Source organism: Leptopilina heterotoma, unplaced genomic scaffold (assembly GCF_015476425.1).
Source record: "Leptopilina heterotoma isolate Lh14 unplaced genomic scaffold, ASM1547642v1 Lhet_81, whole genome shotgun sequence".
Lineage (NCBI taxonomy): Eukaryota > Metazoa > Arthropoda > Insecta > Hymenoptera > Figitidae > Leptopilina > Leptopilina heterotoma.
The window spans coordinates 2,453,553-2,472,231 of record NW_025111185.1 but is presented as its reverse complement, the minus strand read 5'-3'; the positions used below and the strand labels follow the sequence as shown (position 1 = coordinate 2,472,231).

General features: G+C 22.2%; 1 protein-coding gene across 8 annotated transcripts in view; it reads right to left on the bottom strand.

Annotated features, from left to right (window-relative positions):
• LOC122511167 (RIMS-binding protein 2) overlaps positions 1 to 18,679 on the bottom strand; it is a 61,577-nt gene that overhangs the window by 27,781 nt on the left and 15,117 nt on the right. For 3 of the 8 annotated variants that reach the window (XM_043626244.1, XM_043626247.1, XM_043626252.1), the window contains exons 2-6: positions 12,209 to 12,351; positions 7,297 to 7,607; positions 5,941 to 6,124; positions 4,654 to 5,106; positions 1,885 to 2,185 (exon numbers count right to left, since the gene is read on the bottom strand). In XM_043626244.1, coding sequence (XP_043482179.1) covers positions 1,885 to 2,185; positions 4,654 to 5,106; positions 5,941 to 6,124; positions 7,297 to 7,607; positions 12,209 to 12,349 — 1,390 coding nt within the window. In that variant the 5' untranslated portion in view covers positions 12,350 to 12,351. The remainder of the gene's footprint in view (positions 1 to 1,884; positions 2,186 to 4,653; positions 5,107 to 5,940; positions 6,125 to 7,296; positions 7,608 to 12,208; positions 12,352 to 18,679) is intronic. The other 5 variants (XM_043626246.1, XM_043626248.1, XM_043626251.1 and 2 more) reach the window with 3 other exon arrangements.

Here is an 18,679-nt window from a genome sequence, read left to right as displayed (position 1 = left end):
AATTATTTTAAAGAATTATAATAAAATTCAATTATTTTCATAAATAATATTCTTCCCAAGAATTCAAATACTTTTAAGAAATTTAATAAAATTCTTCAAAACAATACAATTATTTTGATAAATAATTTAATTCTTCTCAAAAACTTAATTATCTTCATAAATAATAAAATTCTTAATAGAAATTAAATTTATTTTTAAAAATAATGAAATTCTTAGCAATAATTAAATTTTTTTCAAAAATAATTTAATTCTTAGCAAGGATTCAATATTTTAAAGAATTTTAATGAAATTCTTTAAAACAATTCAATTATTTTCATAAATAATTAAATTCTTAGCAAGAATTCAATTATTTACAAATTTTATTAAATTCTTCGCAAGAATTCAATTATTTTCATAAATAATAACATTCTTCGCAAGAATTCAAATACTTTTAAGAAAATTAAATAAAATTCTTCAAAACAATTCAATTATTTTAATAAATAATTTAATTCTTCTCAAAACTTAATTATTTTCAAAAATATTTAAATTCTTAGCAAGAATTCAATTATTTTTAAAAATAATAAAATTCTTAGCAAAAATTCAATTATTTTCGAAAATAACAAAATTCTTCGAAACAATTCAATTATTTTCAAAAATTTTAATGAAATTGTTCACAAGAATTGAATTATTTTCATAATAATTACAAATATTTATTGAAACAATTCAATTATTTTCAAAAATTTTTTTTAAATTCTTCAAAAAAATTCAATTATTTTTATAAACAATTAAGTTCTTAGCTAAAGTTTAATTATTTTCAAAAATTCAATTATTTTCAGAATTCTTAACAATAATTCAATTATTTTTTGATGTAATAAAATTCTGCTCAGAAATTAAATTATTTTAAAAAGTTGTAATAATATAATTCTTTACAAGAATTCAATTATTCTAAAAAATAATGAAATTCTTTGCAAAAATTCAATTATTTCAATAAATAATTAAATTCTTAGCAAAAGTTTAATTATTTTCATAAATACTAAATTTCTTTGTAAAAATTTAATTATTTTCAAGAATTTCATAAAATTCTTCACAAAAATTCAATTCTTTTTATAAATAATAACATTTTTTGAAAAAATTTGACAATATTTAAAAATGTTAATAAAATTCTTCTCAAAAATTCAATTAATTGCAAAAATGTTAACAAAATTTCTTGAAACAAATAAATTATTTTAATAAATAGTAAAATTCTTTAAAATACCTAATTTAATTATTTTGAATAAAATTTGAATAAAATTTGAATAAAATTCGTTGAATGAATTTAAATTATATAAAAAATCTTCCAATTAATTTAAATGATTTCAAACATTATAATAAAAATGTATGCATAGAATTCAGTTATTTTCGTAAAAATAAAATTCTTCTCAGGATTTGATTTTTAAAAGTTTATTTTTTAATTTTCGAAAAATTTTCAAAATTATTTAATCTTGAAAACATTTTATTGATTTAAGCAAATTTTCTTAGGTTCAAACACAAATTTTGTTTGAAACTAAGAAATTTGTTCTTTAAATAAAGGGAATACTATCATTGACATAGGGTCAGAGAAATAATTCTTTAATTAGAAAAACTAATATTCTCTGAAACAAATAGTTTTTGAATCAAATTTTCTTGAATCAAATAAATTTTTTTACTTTGTTTATTCTTTCTTTATTTTTTCTTTATTTCTTATTTTGAATGATTTCATTTTCTTTTCTCTTCTTTAAATTAACTTTCAATCGAAGAATCAAGTTGAAAAAAAAGATTTCTTTACATTAACAAAAAGTTTTTCCTGGGTGTCCTATTTTCAATAGGGTTTAATTCAACATGAATGTAAATTAATGAATCAATTGAGGAAGAAAGTTTTCTATTAACCTGAACTAACTCCTGACGCACCGTAAGCGTTGGTCCCAACAGTGGAGTATGTGGATCCTGTCATTGAATAGGTGCTTTGAACGGTAGTGTAAGGAAGTACCGTTTGTGGAGCACTAGTGAGAACACCCAGTGTCGAGTGATAAGATGTTGTAGGATGATAAGTTGATTGTAAAGATGGCAACGTCGTAGGAGGTACTGAATAGTTATGATGTCCTAATTGAGTTCCATAGTTGGTTGCAACAGAACTGTAAGTTCCATTTGGATGGGCTCCCATTGGTAAATTCGGATAAGTCGTTGTCTGCTGAAAATATTACACATATTATCTTTATAATTATAATGGAAATTAGCCAATTCGGATAAGACTAGATAATTTTCCACAAAATATGAGAATATTAGAAATTTAATATTCTTGTTTAATTACAGATCTCGGATCTATTTTAACGCGTAGAAACAAACATTTCATATTTGTACTTTCTTTACCTTTTACATATCGATTTTTAAATTCAATTCTTCAAAACTTGAACAAAAATAAATAAATAAATAATAAATTGAATAAATATTTAAAAGCCTGTTATTTATTTTTCAACAAGAATTAAGATTTTTAAATTAAAATTTCAATCTCAAACCTTCTGAAATTTAACTGTTTCAAAAAAATTACAACTGTGAGTCTTCCCTTTAATTATTTTTTACTCTTTTAAATTCAACTTCCTTTCTAAATCTATTATTTCCAATAATTTTCTGAAAGTTCTTTGCGAATTCAATTATTTAAATACAAAAATTCAATTTTTTATAATAATTGCAAATGTAACTCGTCCAACAATTTTAATAAAATTCTTTGAACCATTCAATTATTTTCATAAATTTTCATTAAATTCTTTACAAAATTCGAATACATATTTTCAAAAATAATAAAATTTTCCGCAAAAATTCAATTATTTAAAAAAGTTTTAATAAAATTCTTCCCAAGAATTCAATTACTTTAAAAAATAATTAAATTCTTCGCAAGAATTAAATTGTTTTGGAAAATAATAAAATTCTTGTCAAGAATTCAATTTTTTTCAAAAATAATAAAATTCTTAGCAATAATTCAATTACTTTCAAGAATTTTATTACAATTTTTCATAAAAATTCAAATATTTTCCAAAAAAAATAAAATTCTTAGCAAGAATTAAATTATTTTCGAAAATAATTTAATTCTTAGCAAGAGTTCAATTTCTTTCGTAAATATTAAAATTCTTCACAAGAATTCAATTATTTACAAACAAAAATAAAATTGTTCACAAAAATATAAATAAATAAATAATCAAGTTTTTAAAGAATTTTAATTACAAATTTGAAAACATATTGTTTTTTCTAAAATTTTAATGCAAAAGTAGATTTTAATTAGAAAGAATTTTAATTAAAAATTTTAGTGAAATACTGAAAAAATACCTAATTATTGAAACTCTTCGCGCTTTTATTTTTAAATAAAATAGATTTTTAAAAAGTTTAAATAACGTTTTGTGAAGATAATAGAATTTTAAAAATGATAATAAGAAATTTGTAAAAAATAACTTTTTAGACATTTTGTAATGAAATATTTTTAAAATAACTGAATTTCTAAAAAGAATGGTTTAAATTTATAAAACTAATTAATTTTTTGAAGAATTTCAATTAAAAATTTTGAAGCAATTTTTTTTGCTTCAATGTTTTAATAATAATTCAAAAAAAAATTGTAATTATAATGTTAAATTCCTAAGAATTACTCTTCTCAAAAATAGTTTAATATAATTTTTTAATGCTAATTTTCTTTAATTTTCATTTTGAAATTTTTATTTGAAGATTTTTTTATTAAAATTTGTGAGAATTGAATTATTTAAAAAATTTGCAATTACAATTCTTTAAAATTTGAATTTTAAAAATTTTAGTGAAATATTGAAAAAAATACCTAATTATTGAAACTGTTTCCGGACTTTTTTTTGGAAAAAATTATTAATGTAAATTATTGAAAACATGTTGAATTTTGTGAGAATTTAATTAATTGCAAAATTTGAAATTAAAATTATTCAAAATTTGATTTCCTAAAATTTTAATGAAACACATAAAAAAAAATTATTTTCAACAAAATTTCACAAACATTTCGATCATTTAAAAAATTTTTGATTATATATTTCAAAAATTTTTAATCTTTTCTACTTATTTAATTATCTAATCTCTTAAATTTCTTTTAAATATACAAGGATTTTTACAAATATCTTCAATAATTTATGTGAAAATTCTCCAATTAGGTATGTATTTTGTGAATTAAAAATATTTCTTCCTCTTTAATTATAAATGAACTTTTGAAAATAAAACTTTTTCTTCCTTACAAATTTTTAATTTGGAAAATATTTCATCTAAATTGAGAGTGACAACTTTTTAGTAATTAAAATCAGTCAATCAATCAAAATATAAAAATGTACCAAAATAAATTTTTATTACATTTTTATACATTTTTCTATGTGAAAATTAACTGTAAGGAGGAAATTCTTTAAATAATAGATAAAAATTGAAAATATCTAATGACTCAAAAATATTCTCTCCGGCATAAAAATGTACCAAAATCAAATGTCAACTACATTTATGCTTCTAATATTAATTAATAATTAATATTAATCTTTATTCCAACCCATTGGCCCAGAAACGAACTTGGTTTTCAATATTTAATGATCTATTATTAGTCATTGTGGTGATCAAGTAATTGTAATGACTCGATCTATTTTTCCAACTAATGGAGGGAAGAAAACTTACCTGTTGAGTCCCGTTTAATTGATAATTCTGTGTACTTTGACTAGGCTGTGTGTAATGGGGTAAGACAGTATCTCTGCCGGACGACAGATAAGTCGTCGAAGCCGGAAGTTGATGTTGTTGAGGCTGTTGCTGCTGTTGTTGTTGTTGATGTGGCTGTTGATAAGTTTGCGTATGGGGATAACTCTCTTGATATTGATTACTCGAAAAATGTGTGTGCGTTTGTTGTTGCTTTTGCGATGGCAGAGCTGTTTGAGAATGAGAACTTGGCATGTCAACATGTTGCGGATGCTGTTGATATTGTGTCATCTTTTGATGAAAGGCTGGTTGCGATTGACTTGTCGATAATGATGGTGCCGGTGGAATTGGTTCACTATAATGATATGGAGGTCCATTTGGTGTTAATGGCGGACATCCGGGCATCATGGGGGTTAATGGCATTGGTGAACCTGCGTACTGAAAAACAAATATCACAAAATTACAAAATTAAATATCTGCTTTTTCTTCAAAAATTATTCTTTCAACAAATTTAATTATAATTGAAGTTTTAATTACTCAATTAGTTGATTTAATAAAAAATGAAACTTTTATTGTATTAGCAAAATTTACAAAAATCCACTTATTAAGTAGTTAATTATCATTTTCCAATAATTTTAATAAAATTCTTTGAAACATTCAATTATTTTCATAAATTTTCATTAAATTCTTCACAAAATTCGAATATATTTTCAAAAATAATAAAATTTTCCGCAAAAATTAAATTAATTAAAAAGTTTTAATAAAATTCTTCGCAAGAATTCAATTATTTTAAAAAATAATGAAATTCTTCACAAGAATTCAATTATTTTCAATACAATTTTAATAAAATTCAAAATGCAATTTTTTTTATAATTAATAACAGACACGATTATTTTAGAAAGTTGAAAAATATTCTTTCTTTGATTCAATTTTTTAAAATAAATTTTAAGAAATTCTTCATGAGAATTAAATTATTTACAAAAACTCGAACAAAAATGTTTAAAAGAATTTAATTTTCCATCAAATAATTTTAATAGAATTTAATTAGAAAAATAATTAATTACAATTATTAATAAATATGATTATTTGTTTTAAAAAAAAGTGAATCTTTATGATTGTAGTCACAAATTTGTCACAAGTTTGTTTTTAGTCTGTAAAATTTTGTCGCCACAGTAGTAAAATTACAGTCTACTGCTAATTAATTTTTTGCTAATTGCAATATCGAAAATTGAATTTTTTTTCTCATTCAAATTAGCATAAAATTGAACTTACGTGAGTAACTTGTGAATGAGAAGGAATACCGAGACTAAGTGCATGTGGATGAGGTGGATGTTGATGTTGTTGACCGAGATTTGAAAGATTTTCTGCGCTGGATCGAAGTAAACTTTGAGAGACCGATGGTTGTTGCGTAGTCACGCCTCTCATATGATCGAGATCGTGAAGAATTCTGCCACTACTGCATCGAAAATAGAAAAGCAGATACTATTAATTATTCAAAATCAAGGTACTTTCGATATCGAATTATTCAAGGTAAAATAATTCCTTAAATAATTTAAAAAATAATAATTTTAATACAAAATAAAATAACATCAAATAAATTTTCATTTTATGTTATTTTTTTACCGAAACAAAATAATATAACATACAAAAAATAATAACATTAAAATATTTTACAATTATTTTTAACATTTGAACAACATATGACTTTTTTAGATTTATTAAAATTTTTGAGAAATCGCGTTTATATTAGTAATTAAAATTCTTTAAATAAGATTCAATTATTTTTTTAATAGAATTTATCAAATTTCAATTGTTTGGAAATTTTTCAATTCTATACAATTGAAAAACTATTATCTTTCATAAATTATTTTTAAAATATTTTTGAAAAATTAATTTTAAGAATTTCTTTATTATAATTTTTTGAAAATTAATTTAATGTATGTATTTAAATAATTGAATTCTCTAAGAACTTTTGTAAAATTATTAAAAATAATTGATTTCAAGAAGAAGTTTGATTAAAAATTGTAGAAAATAATAATTGAATTTTAAGAGAATTAAAGTTGTAATTTTTAAAAGTTATTAAATTTCAGAAGGTTTTAAATAGAAATTTTTTAAATTTTATTCCCGTATAAAAACAAACAAGAAGTACCTATATTTAAATATTTATTTAACGAAATTATTCAAGTTTTAAATAATTAAATTTAGAAATTAGTGAGAGATCAGAGGAATAAAAAATAAAATTTTTGTGATGACACTGAATTAAATAAACGACTTTTTCAAATTTTTTTCTACTTTAAATCGTCTAAAGCGACTTTTTTTGCACCTTAAAGTCGATCCGAGGCCTAAACATAAATTAAATTTTTATTTTATGTTATGTTGTTTTATTTTAATTGTAAATGAAATTAGAAATTTAAAATTAGAAATGAAACTGGAAATGAAATTAGGAATGAAACTGGAAATATAAAATTGGAAATGAAATTAGAAACGAAACTGGATACATAAAATTGAAAATAAAATTAGAAATAAAAATTGGAAATAAAAATTGAAAATTAAGTTAGAAATAAAAACTGTAAATAAAAATTGTAAATAAAATTTGAAATCAAATCGAAATTAATAAAATTATTCCACCTGTCTTGTTCTATTCTCGCCATGATTCTATCAATTTCGGATCCGGCAGGTGGCCACGAGGTGGGTATTGACTGGCCAGCAGTTGGTCCTCTACTTCGAGCTCGCCTCAGACTTGTTAATTCTAGAGATAATTCTTCATGTTTCACCATTTGCAATTCAGTTTTTTTCTCTAGTTCTCTAATTTTCGACTGCAGTGCCTCCACTGATTCTGGGCCCTGATAACGTCCTGCTAGCTTTTCCCGCAACTGATTTTGTGCCTCCGCATGCTGTCTCTCCAAATCGGCCCTGCGAGCTTCAGCCTCTCGCATTTGCTGCATTAAAATCAAAAATTCATTATTAGAAAAGAAAATTATTGTTAATAATAATTGTTAATTTACCAAAAATTTGTTTACAGAATTCTTCCTTATTTTAATTTTTAATTTCTTACAGAAATAATCTATAGAGAAAAAGTAGACTAGAGAAATGAGAATGAACATGAAATAAAAATACGATATATGAATAATAAAAGAAAGAAGAACTTCCCGATGTGAAACTCTTGTTCGTTTAAATGTTTTTCGTGGCACTAGCAGCACGTCTGCCTTGGTTTTCACTGTAAATAAAGTATGAAAAACCTTCTTTAATAACCTGAAGCGAGAATATTTCTGGGAAACGGAAAATCGCGACTGAAATCATTTCTCTACTATTAATAATGAAAGAGGAGAAGAAGAAGAAGAAGTCTTTGTGGAATAGATGCCTGGAAGGTAGTCAGAGAGACTGAACTTATATATTTTCGATGTAATCTTGTGGCTGAAACATGACCAGAGGCTTTTTTTCCACTTAGAAAATTTTTTGAACTCTTTTAATTAAACACCTATTTTTCCTTTTTTTCTAGCATATTTTCATCACCTGACATTGAAAATCTATATAACAGTTTAACATTGATTTGTTACTATATCATCCTCTTATAATTCTCAACGACTTAAATTTTTTGCGTCACGTCAAAGACACATTTAAGCTCTTTATAATTAAATTACATGGAAATATACGTATAATGTCTTTATTATTTTTTTTTTCTTCCTTCACATTATTTCAGGCTTCGCACTCGATAATTAATTTTTTAAACAGTAGAAAAAAGTAGCTTTAAGACTGAAAAAAGTAGTAAAAAAAGTAGTTGTCAAAAAATTAAATTCGACGACTAAAAAATCGTTTTAGTTGATTCACAAAAATCACAAAAATTTTATTCTCCACTTTCTGACTTTTTCCTGATTCCCAAAAACTATTCACTTTTTTTCTTATCCTGTTATTAACTTCAATTCTAAATTTTTATAAAATTTAATTATTTTCAAATTTTTTGTTAACATTCATTGCAAGAATTCAATTATTTTCAAAAATAACTAAATTCTTAGCAAGAATTCGATTATTTTTATAAGTTATAAAATTCTTCGGAAGAATTAAATTATTTTTGTAAATAGTAACATTTTTTGGAAGAATTTAATTATTCTCAAAATTTTTTATCAAGTAAGAATTTTCTTAAAACTTCTTGAAAATAATTGAAATTCACAAATAACTTTATAACAAATTCTTGCATTTTTTATAAAGTTATTTGTGAATTTCAATTATTTTCAAAAATTTTCAAATAAAATTATTAAAAGAAATTACATTATAATCAAGAAGTTTTAAGAAAATTCTTCAAAACAATTTGATTATTTACGAAAAACTAATAAAATTGTTTTGAAGAATTTATTCCATTATGTTTATAAATAGTTTTTGTAAGTTATAAAATAAAATTGTTTCAAATATAAAATTTATTTCAATTAAATTTGACAAAATTGCAAATTAATTAAAAATTTCATTTAAACTTTTTAAATTATTTACAAGAATTTAACTATTTTGCAAAAAAAATTTTAATTACAATTTTTTAAAAGACTAATTTTTTCTACAATTTCTAAATTAAATTATTTAAAAGTTAAAACTTTTGCTAAGAACTTTATTATTTTTGAAAATAATTCAATTCTTGTGAAGAATGTTATTATTTTCTAAAATAATTTAATTCTAGCTAAGAATTTCATTATTTTTAAAAACAATTGAATTCTTGCAATGAATTTTATTATTTACGAAAATAATTGAACTCTTGCTAAGAATTTCATTATTTTTGAAAATAATTGAATTCTTCTGAAGAATTTTATTCAAACTTTTTTAAATATTTGAATTTTGGCGGAGAATTTTATTATTAATGAAAATAAATGGATTTTTGTGAAGAATTTTGTTATAATACTTGAAAATAATTGAACTTTTGCTAAGAGTTTAATTATTTATGAAAGTAGTTGAACTATTACCAAAAATTTCATTTTTTTAAGAAATAATTGAATTCTTGTGAAGAATTTTATTCAAATTTTTGAAAATAATTGAATTTCTGGGGATAATTTTATTATTTATGAAAATAATTGAATTTTTGTGAAGAATTTTGTTGATATACTTGAAAATAATTTAATTTTTGCTAAGAATTTAATTATTTATGAAATTAATTAAATTTTTGTGGAAAAATTTATTCAAATTCTTGAAAATAATTGAATTCTTGCTAAAAATTTTAATATTTTTGAAAATAATTTGAACTTTTGCTAAGAATTTTATTATTTATAAAAATAATTGAATTTTTGTGAATAGTTTTAGTAAAATATTTGAAAATAATTCAATTTCTCCAAAGAACTTTATTATTTTTGAAAATAATTCAATTGTTGTGAAGAATTATATTATTTTCTAAAATAATTGAATTCTTGTGCACAATTTCATTATTTTGTTAAATAATTGAATTCTTGTGCACAATTTCATTATTTTTAAAAACAATTGAATTCTTGCAATGAATTTTATTATTTACGAAAATAATTGAACTCTTGCTAAGAGTTTAATTATTTATGAAAGTAATTGAATTATTGACAAGAATTTCATTTTTTAAAGAAATATTTGAATTCTTGCGAAGAATTTGAATATTTACGAAAATAATTGAACTCTTGGTTCTTGTTCAGAATAATTTGTATATTATAACTATTAGCGGATTTTAATTAGTGCAAATTTTCAAAAAAAAAGAAAAAAGTAGCTTTTAGAGTCACAAATCTAAAAAAAATTATCAAATTCAAATCGTTAAAAAATTGGTAAATAGTAGTTTTAGTAGATGAGTGCAAAGCCTGTATTCTTTTTAAGAAACGAGAGATTTTTCCTTTAATTAAATATTTTTTCTTCCTCTAAATTATTTTCTGTTTCCAATTTTCTGTTTTTTCTCCACATTCTTCAAATCGAAAATTGAGATTCGTTGGCTTTGGTAATCATATTTTTTATTTTCTGAATATTAACAAATATTCATATTTCCAAAATTTCCGGAAGAAATTGTGCCAATTCTCAGTAAATAATCCTTGAAAAAGTAACAATTTTCTCTTGAGTGAAAAGTTTTTTTATTAGAATTGTTTTTTGTCTACTTTATATTTCAGCTCTTTTTTTTAGCTTTTCTTTTAGCTAGAATTCTAGCTCTCTCTATCTCTGTACTTGGCGGGCATTATGGTAATCGTTATGCTAATAATCTTGCGTGTCCTCTTCAAACACAGTCTCTGTACATCAGTAGCTGGAGCCAATAAATGCTCATACAAAGAGAAGTTTTCACCTTCATCGATGCATGGTGATTCTGTAGACCAAGACCTTGACCCAACGCTTTTTACATTTTTTAGAGGAAATTTTCAACTCTTTTTTTGATTTTTCTTCTTTTTCCGCAACTCGGCAATAAAACATTCACAATATGTATATTCTCTTTTTTCCAAATTAAATTCCATCTGCAAATTCTTATTTAGTTTTTCTTTGCAATTAATCACAACTAATTGCACCATTAGTTAATAATTAATTCTCAGATTATCCTAAATCAAAGATTAATTGTTTATTAATAAAATTATTAAAGTATAAAAATTAATTTTATACAAAGGCATGAAATCGGATAATCCTAAATCAAATATTTATTAATTGTATTAAAATGTAAAAAAAATTAATTACATAATTTAAACTCGTTCAAAACTATGTAGAATAAATAATAATATAAAAAATTCTGTAATTTTTTTTTATATTTACTTTTTGTTAATTTTAATTGTACATAGAAATGTTTTCGAATAAAAGAACGATTTATGTACACAAAGTTTTTTTTTCATGCAAAGAGATAAAATGGAATTTTTGTATTTTTTTTTTTGTGAATATTAATCCTCTGACTGAGGGAGCGCATTTTATAGAGAGCCCTGGACCCATAAATCATTTCAATTAAGAAAATACATTTTAAATTCATATTTAAAAAAAAAAATCCATATTGACGTGTGCGAAATTAATTCGCTTGGCAATTCAGAAATACGAGTATATGGAACTTTTATGTCGATATTTTAATTACAAGGATGTTTGAATCACTGACATAACTTTCAATAAAAAGCAAAACTATACTATTACAAAAGAGCAAAAAAAAAAAATATATTATATAAAGTTTCAGGCATTTTTTTTCAAAAATACAAAAAAAAATATTTCCCAAAAAATACTTTGTAATAAAACGCGCCAATTATTATTTTCGAATTCGATCAGAACGTAAGTTTTAATTTCTACTAATCCCTCTTTTTTTTCTATTTTTTCTATTTCGAAAAATATTTTGTAGCAATTGTTTTTTCAATTATTATCGCAAAATTATTGTCAAACGGAAAATTAATTTCTATAGTGAAATTAATTTTTTTTTCTCTCAACATTTGCCAAACGGTTTGAAAAATTAATCAACAAATTATTATTTATTGTACGTTATTGAAAATTCGTTCAATACGAAATTTAATATTTGTAACATAAATAAAAAAAAGAGAGAAATAAAATTGATTTTACAGAAGAAAATAGTATTTTGAAAATAAAAAAAATAGTGGAAAAAACTCACCTCGAGGATGTTTTCGAGAACGGGGTCCTGCATAGTAGTGGTCCTGGAGGAGGTGGTGGCTCCGACAGCAAGACCAGTACCCAGCAGTCGAGCCTGAGGTGCCGTGGAAGCGCCACCTCCAACGCCACAGCACTGCAACATCCCTGAGTTCTGAGTATCGCCTCTCGTTATCGCTATCGTCAATTCTATCGATCTAGTTCATATCTACGAGCTATCTTAATTAATTTGAGGTTCCCACGGGCTTGCCGTGTTGCGAGAGAGAGAGAGAGAGTCGAGGCCACACTGTACTCGATGATCTCTTTTATATATCTATATACACAATATCGTCGACTTTCTTCTCCCGCGCAGAATTATTAAAACAATTTTTCTTTTTAATAATTATCCAAATTTTACCTTGTCCACTGAAAATCTATTAAATAATTGAAAAAAAGCAATTTCCCCTCAAGATCAATCGATTTTTTCTCGTTTATATTCACTTTTTCGAATAGAAATCACATTTGCTTATTTATATTAAAAATAGTAATTAAAATAAATAAGATAATTATTTATTAGCAGTCGAAGTGCAAAATAAAATAATTATTCATTTATTTAATTAATTTCAATTAATTTACAAATTTTTAAAATAAAATAATTTTTCAAAGTAAAAGAAAAAATTTTACTTTCTCATTTTTTTATTTTTCAGCTTTGTAAATTAATTGAATTTAACACAAATACGATTATAATATCGAATTATATTCAAATAATATAGACTTATCGAAAAATTAAAAAAATATTATAATCGTATTTATGTAGAAAAAAACTCTTTCTCCATTTGAAATTGCAACTAAAGTCGGACGCAGTGACGATGTGGGTGCAATATTTCTTCGGTAGTGACGTAACAATTTACAAGAGCTCTTTACATTATGTGTGTATATGTATACCCTAGGCTTTTTTTATATACTTTTTACATTTTATTATTTATGCATATTAAAAATAACTGCTTTTATCGATTATTAACTTCAATTTTTTTAAATTCAAAATTGAATCGAAACAAAAATTTTTTTGATTGTTGAATTTGAATTTTTTACAATCGATTTTGTCTTCTTTTTTCTTTAGAGAGAAAATTAATATTTATGTTTTCTGAAAAAATATTCATAACTATTGTTATTGATTATTAGAATTTTTTTCCGAATAAAAAGTAATTTTTATTCTGAAAAAAAAAATTCAATTTTAGAACCAAGAATAATAAACAAGAAAATTTTACTTCTTTTTGAAAATTTGACGTTATTAAAACAATTTGCTTTATTTAAATTTCAAAAAATAATAATAACGTAATGCAATTTCGATAAAGTATAGAATTTTGAATGTAGACATTGAGAAAAGTCAATGTTCAATTTTATCATGGAGGTTTTATTAGATGAATAATTTATCTTCTTAAATATATAATATTATCTGCTTTACTTCTCTGTAATACTATTTTAATTATTATATTAAATATGTTTAAAAATATAAAAATTTTTAATTACAATTATTTATTAAATTATTGAAAATTTAATTATTTAAATTAAAATAGTAAATTATTAAACTTTGACTTATTTCAATAAAAATATATGATCATTTTATCAAAATGTATTAAAATTAATATTATCTATTTACAACTACTTTAATTAAAAAAATAAATAAGAAATCTAGAAAAGAACGTCAAATTGTAAGAAAAGAAACAAAAAGTAATTCGTATAATTGCCAAAAGAAAATAGAAGACAATATGTTTTTCTTTGTTAAACATAAATTCAAATTAAATTTAATTAATTTCATATTTAACAATTTTTCATACGAAATTTGAATATCGTCGTAATTAGTAATAATCGAGACCTATATGATTGTAAAAAAATTAAAGTGGATTCTAGAAGGAAACGAAAAAATTTTTATTATAGTTTTTTGGGGTAAAATAAATCGAATTCCTTATTGTGAGAAGTCGGCTTTCGAAAACAACAAAATCAATCTTGATTTGAGAAAAAAGATACAACTTTCAACATCGGTTTTGAGAGACAAATAGAATTCTCGTGCCAACAAGAAATGTTCCAATAAATTGAGTTTTTTTTTTATTAAAATTAAATTTCTGTATTAAATTAATTCGGCGTCAAATTTTAATTGTATTAAATATTCAACAAACAATTGTATTAAGTTCTCAGCAAACAATTTCAATAATAAAAAATATCTAAACAAAAAGATAGAGAATTCTAGAAATCTTAACAAAATTTTGCTGAAGACTAAGAATAGAGAAAATTTCTAAAAATTGCTAAAAATTTACAGTAAATTTAAAAAACAGAAGTTTAAAAGAAATTTAATAGAAAAATTATTTACGAAGGAATTTTTTCTATTCCAACGCAAAATTTGGTCAAAATTTCCGAATTTTGTTTATTTTTTCAATGAAGACCTTTTCGTGAATTTTTCACTCAATCCAACCCTCGTTTTCGAGTTTAATCACAGCTAAGAAATTGTAATTTTTAATTAAGCAAATAAAATCGAAAATGGAAGAAAGTATTTCAAAATCGTGGTTTATTTAGCATTAGAGAAAAAAAACTATTTTTAATTTCAAATTATACGTTTGGAGATTATTTTGCAATTGTTACTGCCACCAATATAGGTATAAAGATTGAGGAAGAGGATGAATTCCAATTTCAAGCGATTTCACAAAGAATCTATACTATCAAGAGAGTAATACAAGCGGATTTAATCTTCCCGTCTTTGTCAATTCATTTTCCTTTTGTTTTCCTATTCTTGATTCACCAAAATGTTTCACTCGAATTTTTGTCTTCAAAAAAAAAAAAAAAAAAAAAAAAAAGTGAGAAAAATATCAAAAAATATCTGTTTAGACAATAAATTAAAATTCGTCAAATTTAAATAGAAGAAATTAAGGTTATTTTCGTTTTCAAAATAGAATTAATAAATTAGTAAAAATTATTAAATTAATAAATAATAAATTACTAAATTGATTGAAACTTGATAAATAAAATTTATTTTTATTGATTAATAAAGAAAATTAATTTTTGAAAACTTTTGATCGAAATAAAGAAAAAAAACAGTAGAAATAAAATATTATAAGTCTCTTCCTTGCGGTTAGTGAACCGACAATTTATAAAATTATCCAAGATAAAATAACGATTTTTATTTCAAGAATAAAAACTTATTTTTACCGTTTGAAATTTTTTGCAAATTTTATATTATTATTATTATATAATAAAGATTTAAAATGGATATAAAAATTACTATGTATAAGAAAGAAATGCTAATCCATCATAATTTTAAATAGATTTACTTGAAATTGGACACTTAACATGTCTGAACCCAAGGGAAGTTGAGGCACCATCATGCAAATCTTGCTCTAGTTCTAATCTTGAGAAATATCAAACATTGATCCCACTTTTAAGACTCGTATTTTAACACGAAGTTCGGGTTGTTTAACTCAACAAAAAGAATTTTTCAACTTACAAAAAACTTTTCCCTCTCCAAAAAAATTAATCCTTTTCCCTAAGTTTTTTCTTTTTTCCTATTTCAATTTTCATTCAATTTAGCAAAAAAATTCAAAGGTCCTCATTTTTTCATTTTTTTTTTTTTACAATTTTTTTTTCTATTTATATTAATGTTTAAACGATTTTCTATTAATTATTAAAGACATAATTCTCAGTTTGACTTTTAATAAATGTTTTTTGATTCCCGTAGAATAATTCTCTACGTTGACAAGGGCACGAGAATTAATTTTCTACTCAGTGAACTAGATGATTTTTGATAATATTCCTAGATTATTTTCTGATAAAATACTCTTGGATGAATCTCGATAATCGAAGGGGATATTTTTAGACGGGAAGCTTTTAAAATATATATACCTATAAGACCGTAACATAATTTCACTGTCGAATTTGGGGCATATATATTACACAACTTAACGGGTAATGTGTGAAAAAAGTTTAAATTAAAAAAGAAAAGAAAGGAAAATTCAAATTATAAAACTTTTCCTCATTCTAGATTTATCTCTCGATTTCATTATTAAAAATGAGCTTTTACTTCAAAAAAATCAAAACTATTCGAAAAATTAGTGAAGATTTTGTTATAAAAAATGAGCTTTTTCCTCAAAAACATAAAAAACTATTTGAAAAATTAGTTTTTTCGATTTTATTATCAAAAATTATTTTTAACTTCAAAAAAATCAAATTTCATAAAATTATTTTTTCGATTGTGTTAAAAAATTAGCTTTAACTTTAAAAAATCAAAACCGTATACAAAAAAGCAATTTTTTCAATACCTAAATTTTCAATTCATGACAAGTTTAAACGAAAAATAGTAAATTCACGGAAATGTTCAAATTTACTTATTTATTCATTCGAAAAATAAATATTGTATTTCTGTCTTTTTTTGGATTTAAGTTAAATTTATTCTTATGTTGAAACTTTAAATCAATTGTTATAAATTTAGCTTCAAAATATGAAAATATTTTATTTAATTTAAAATTTTTCTAAAGAAATTAATTTTTATTTGTAATATTTGTATTTCACTATTTTACTGGTAATATTAGTAGATTTTCTTTCAGTAATAATACAAGAAGATAATGCGGGTTAAACGTAATATCCGTTTATACATTTCCGTTCTGTAAACGTTATAAAAGCTATTTCCAATTCGAGTATTTTTCGTTCCACTTTAACAAATCACATCTTAAGGTAAATTAAAGGAATAAAAATCGAAAATAATTTTTCTATTCATTTAAATTGAAAACATATTTTTAGAATTTTATCATTTTTTCTCACATTCCTAAAATTTTTTGAACGTTCAAATGAACAAAATTAATTTATTTTTCTTTAAAATTCTAATTTTATTTTTACTAATATTATTGATATTTATAATTAATAATTATTAATAAATTGTATCGCCCATTAGAAAATAATTTATTAAAATTCAAAATTTTGAATTTACTTTTTTCGTTTTTACTTATAGTTTTTTTTGTCTATTTTTTGTATTACATTTCTTGATTTTTATTGCAGTCAGTTGTTTTTGAAAATATTTATAATATTAAGTAAATATTTCACTTATTCGAACGTTGAAAAATATTGGAATATTTGTTTTCTAAAATTCTAAAATTTAAATATTCAACAAATTTAGTGATAATAAAATGAAATTATTTTTAAAATTGAAAATCAAACTCAACAGAATTTTAAATATTATTTAAATGGTAAAATGCAATTATTATTCAATTATTATTACTAATTATTTTGTAATTCGGTTATTTTCAAATTTAATTATTTATTTTCTCTCAATTACTTAAAAAATTGAAAACAGTTTCAAATTGTAATTTTCAATTTGATTTTTTGTAAATTTAATCATTTTCTTATTTTATTAATTTAGAGACTTTTTTGCAATAAGCATTGATTTTCTATCTTTGTTCAAACTTTTTGAATTCGAATAGTAATTTTTACAAATATCTAAGCGGAAAATTTCATTTCATTCAATTTGTATTGTGTTACACAAAAAATTATTTTCTATACCAAAAAAATTAATTTCTAACAAAGTAAATGTACGATTTAAATTTTTCTTTTCTTTCGTGTAGTAAATTCAAAAAATATTTAAGCACCAAAAAAAACTTATTTCAAAAACTTTAGGAAAATTAAAATTGATTGCAGAAAATAAGCAAATTTAATGCAGTTGATTAAAAATAATTTACTTCCTTAATTATCGCATTTTACTAGAATAGAAAGGAAGAGAAATAAATTATTAAATTAAAACCCCGAACTTTAAAAAAAAATGCAATTTAAAACCGCAATCTAATTAAAATTTTTACAATTATTTGGTAATAATTTTCAGTAATAATTCAGAGACCTGAATTTTTAAAAATAATTTAAAATCGCAATTTAATTAAAATTTTTACAATAATTCAATTTCAGTATCAATTCAAAAATCCGAACTTTTTGAAATAATTTAAAATCGCAATCTAATTAAAATATTTACAATAATTAAAATTCAATAATAATTCAATTTAGAAAAAATAATCAAATGTGAAAATAGTCAAATAGAGAAATTATCAAATGTGAAAATAATCAAATAGAGAAATAATCAAGTGTGAAAATAATCAAATAGAAAAATAATCAAAAACTAATCAACTGTAAAATTAATCAAATTGACGATAAATTTATTGTTCACAATTGGAAAATTCGCAATCGCAAAATAATTAAAGTCGAAAAAAAAACGAAAGACTGTCTCGATTCTCGAATTAAAAGCTCAAACGTTTGATATATAATCTTTTTATAAATCATAAGAATTCAATTATAAAATCCAAGGACTGATGTATCAAAGGCGAAAAGTTACATACATCAGGAAATGAATTTCATATCAAAAAAGTTTTCATTTGATTTCTCATCTTTCATTGAGAGGGGCGGGCAGGCAGTGGGAGGGGTTTTAAAGATTAGCAACCATTTTTCCGAATAAAGAAGAGAAAAAAAAAAT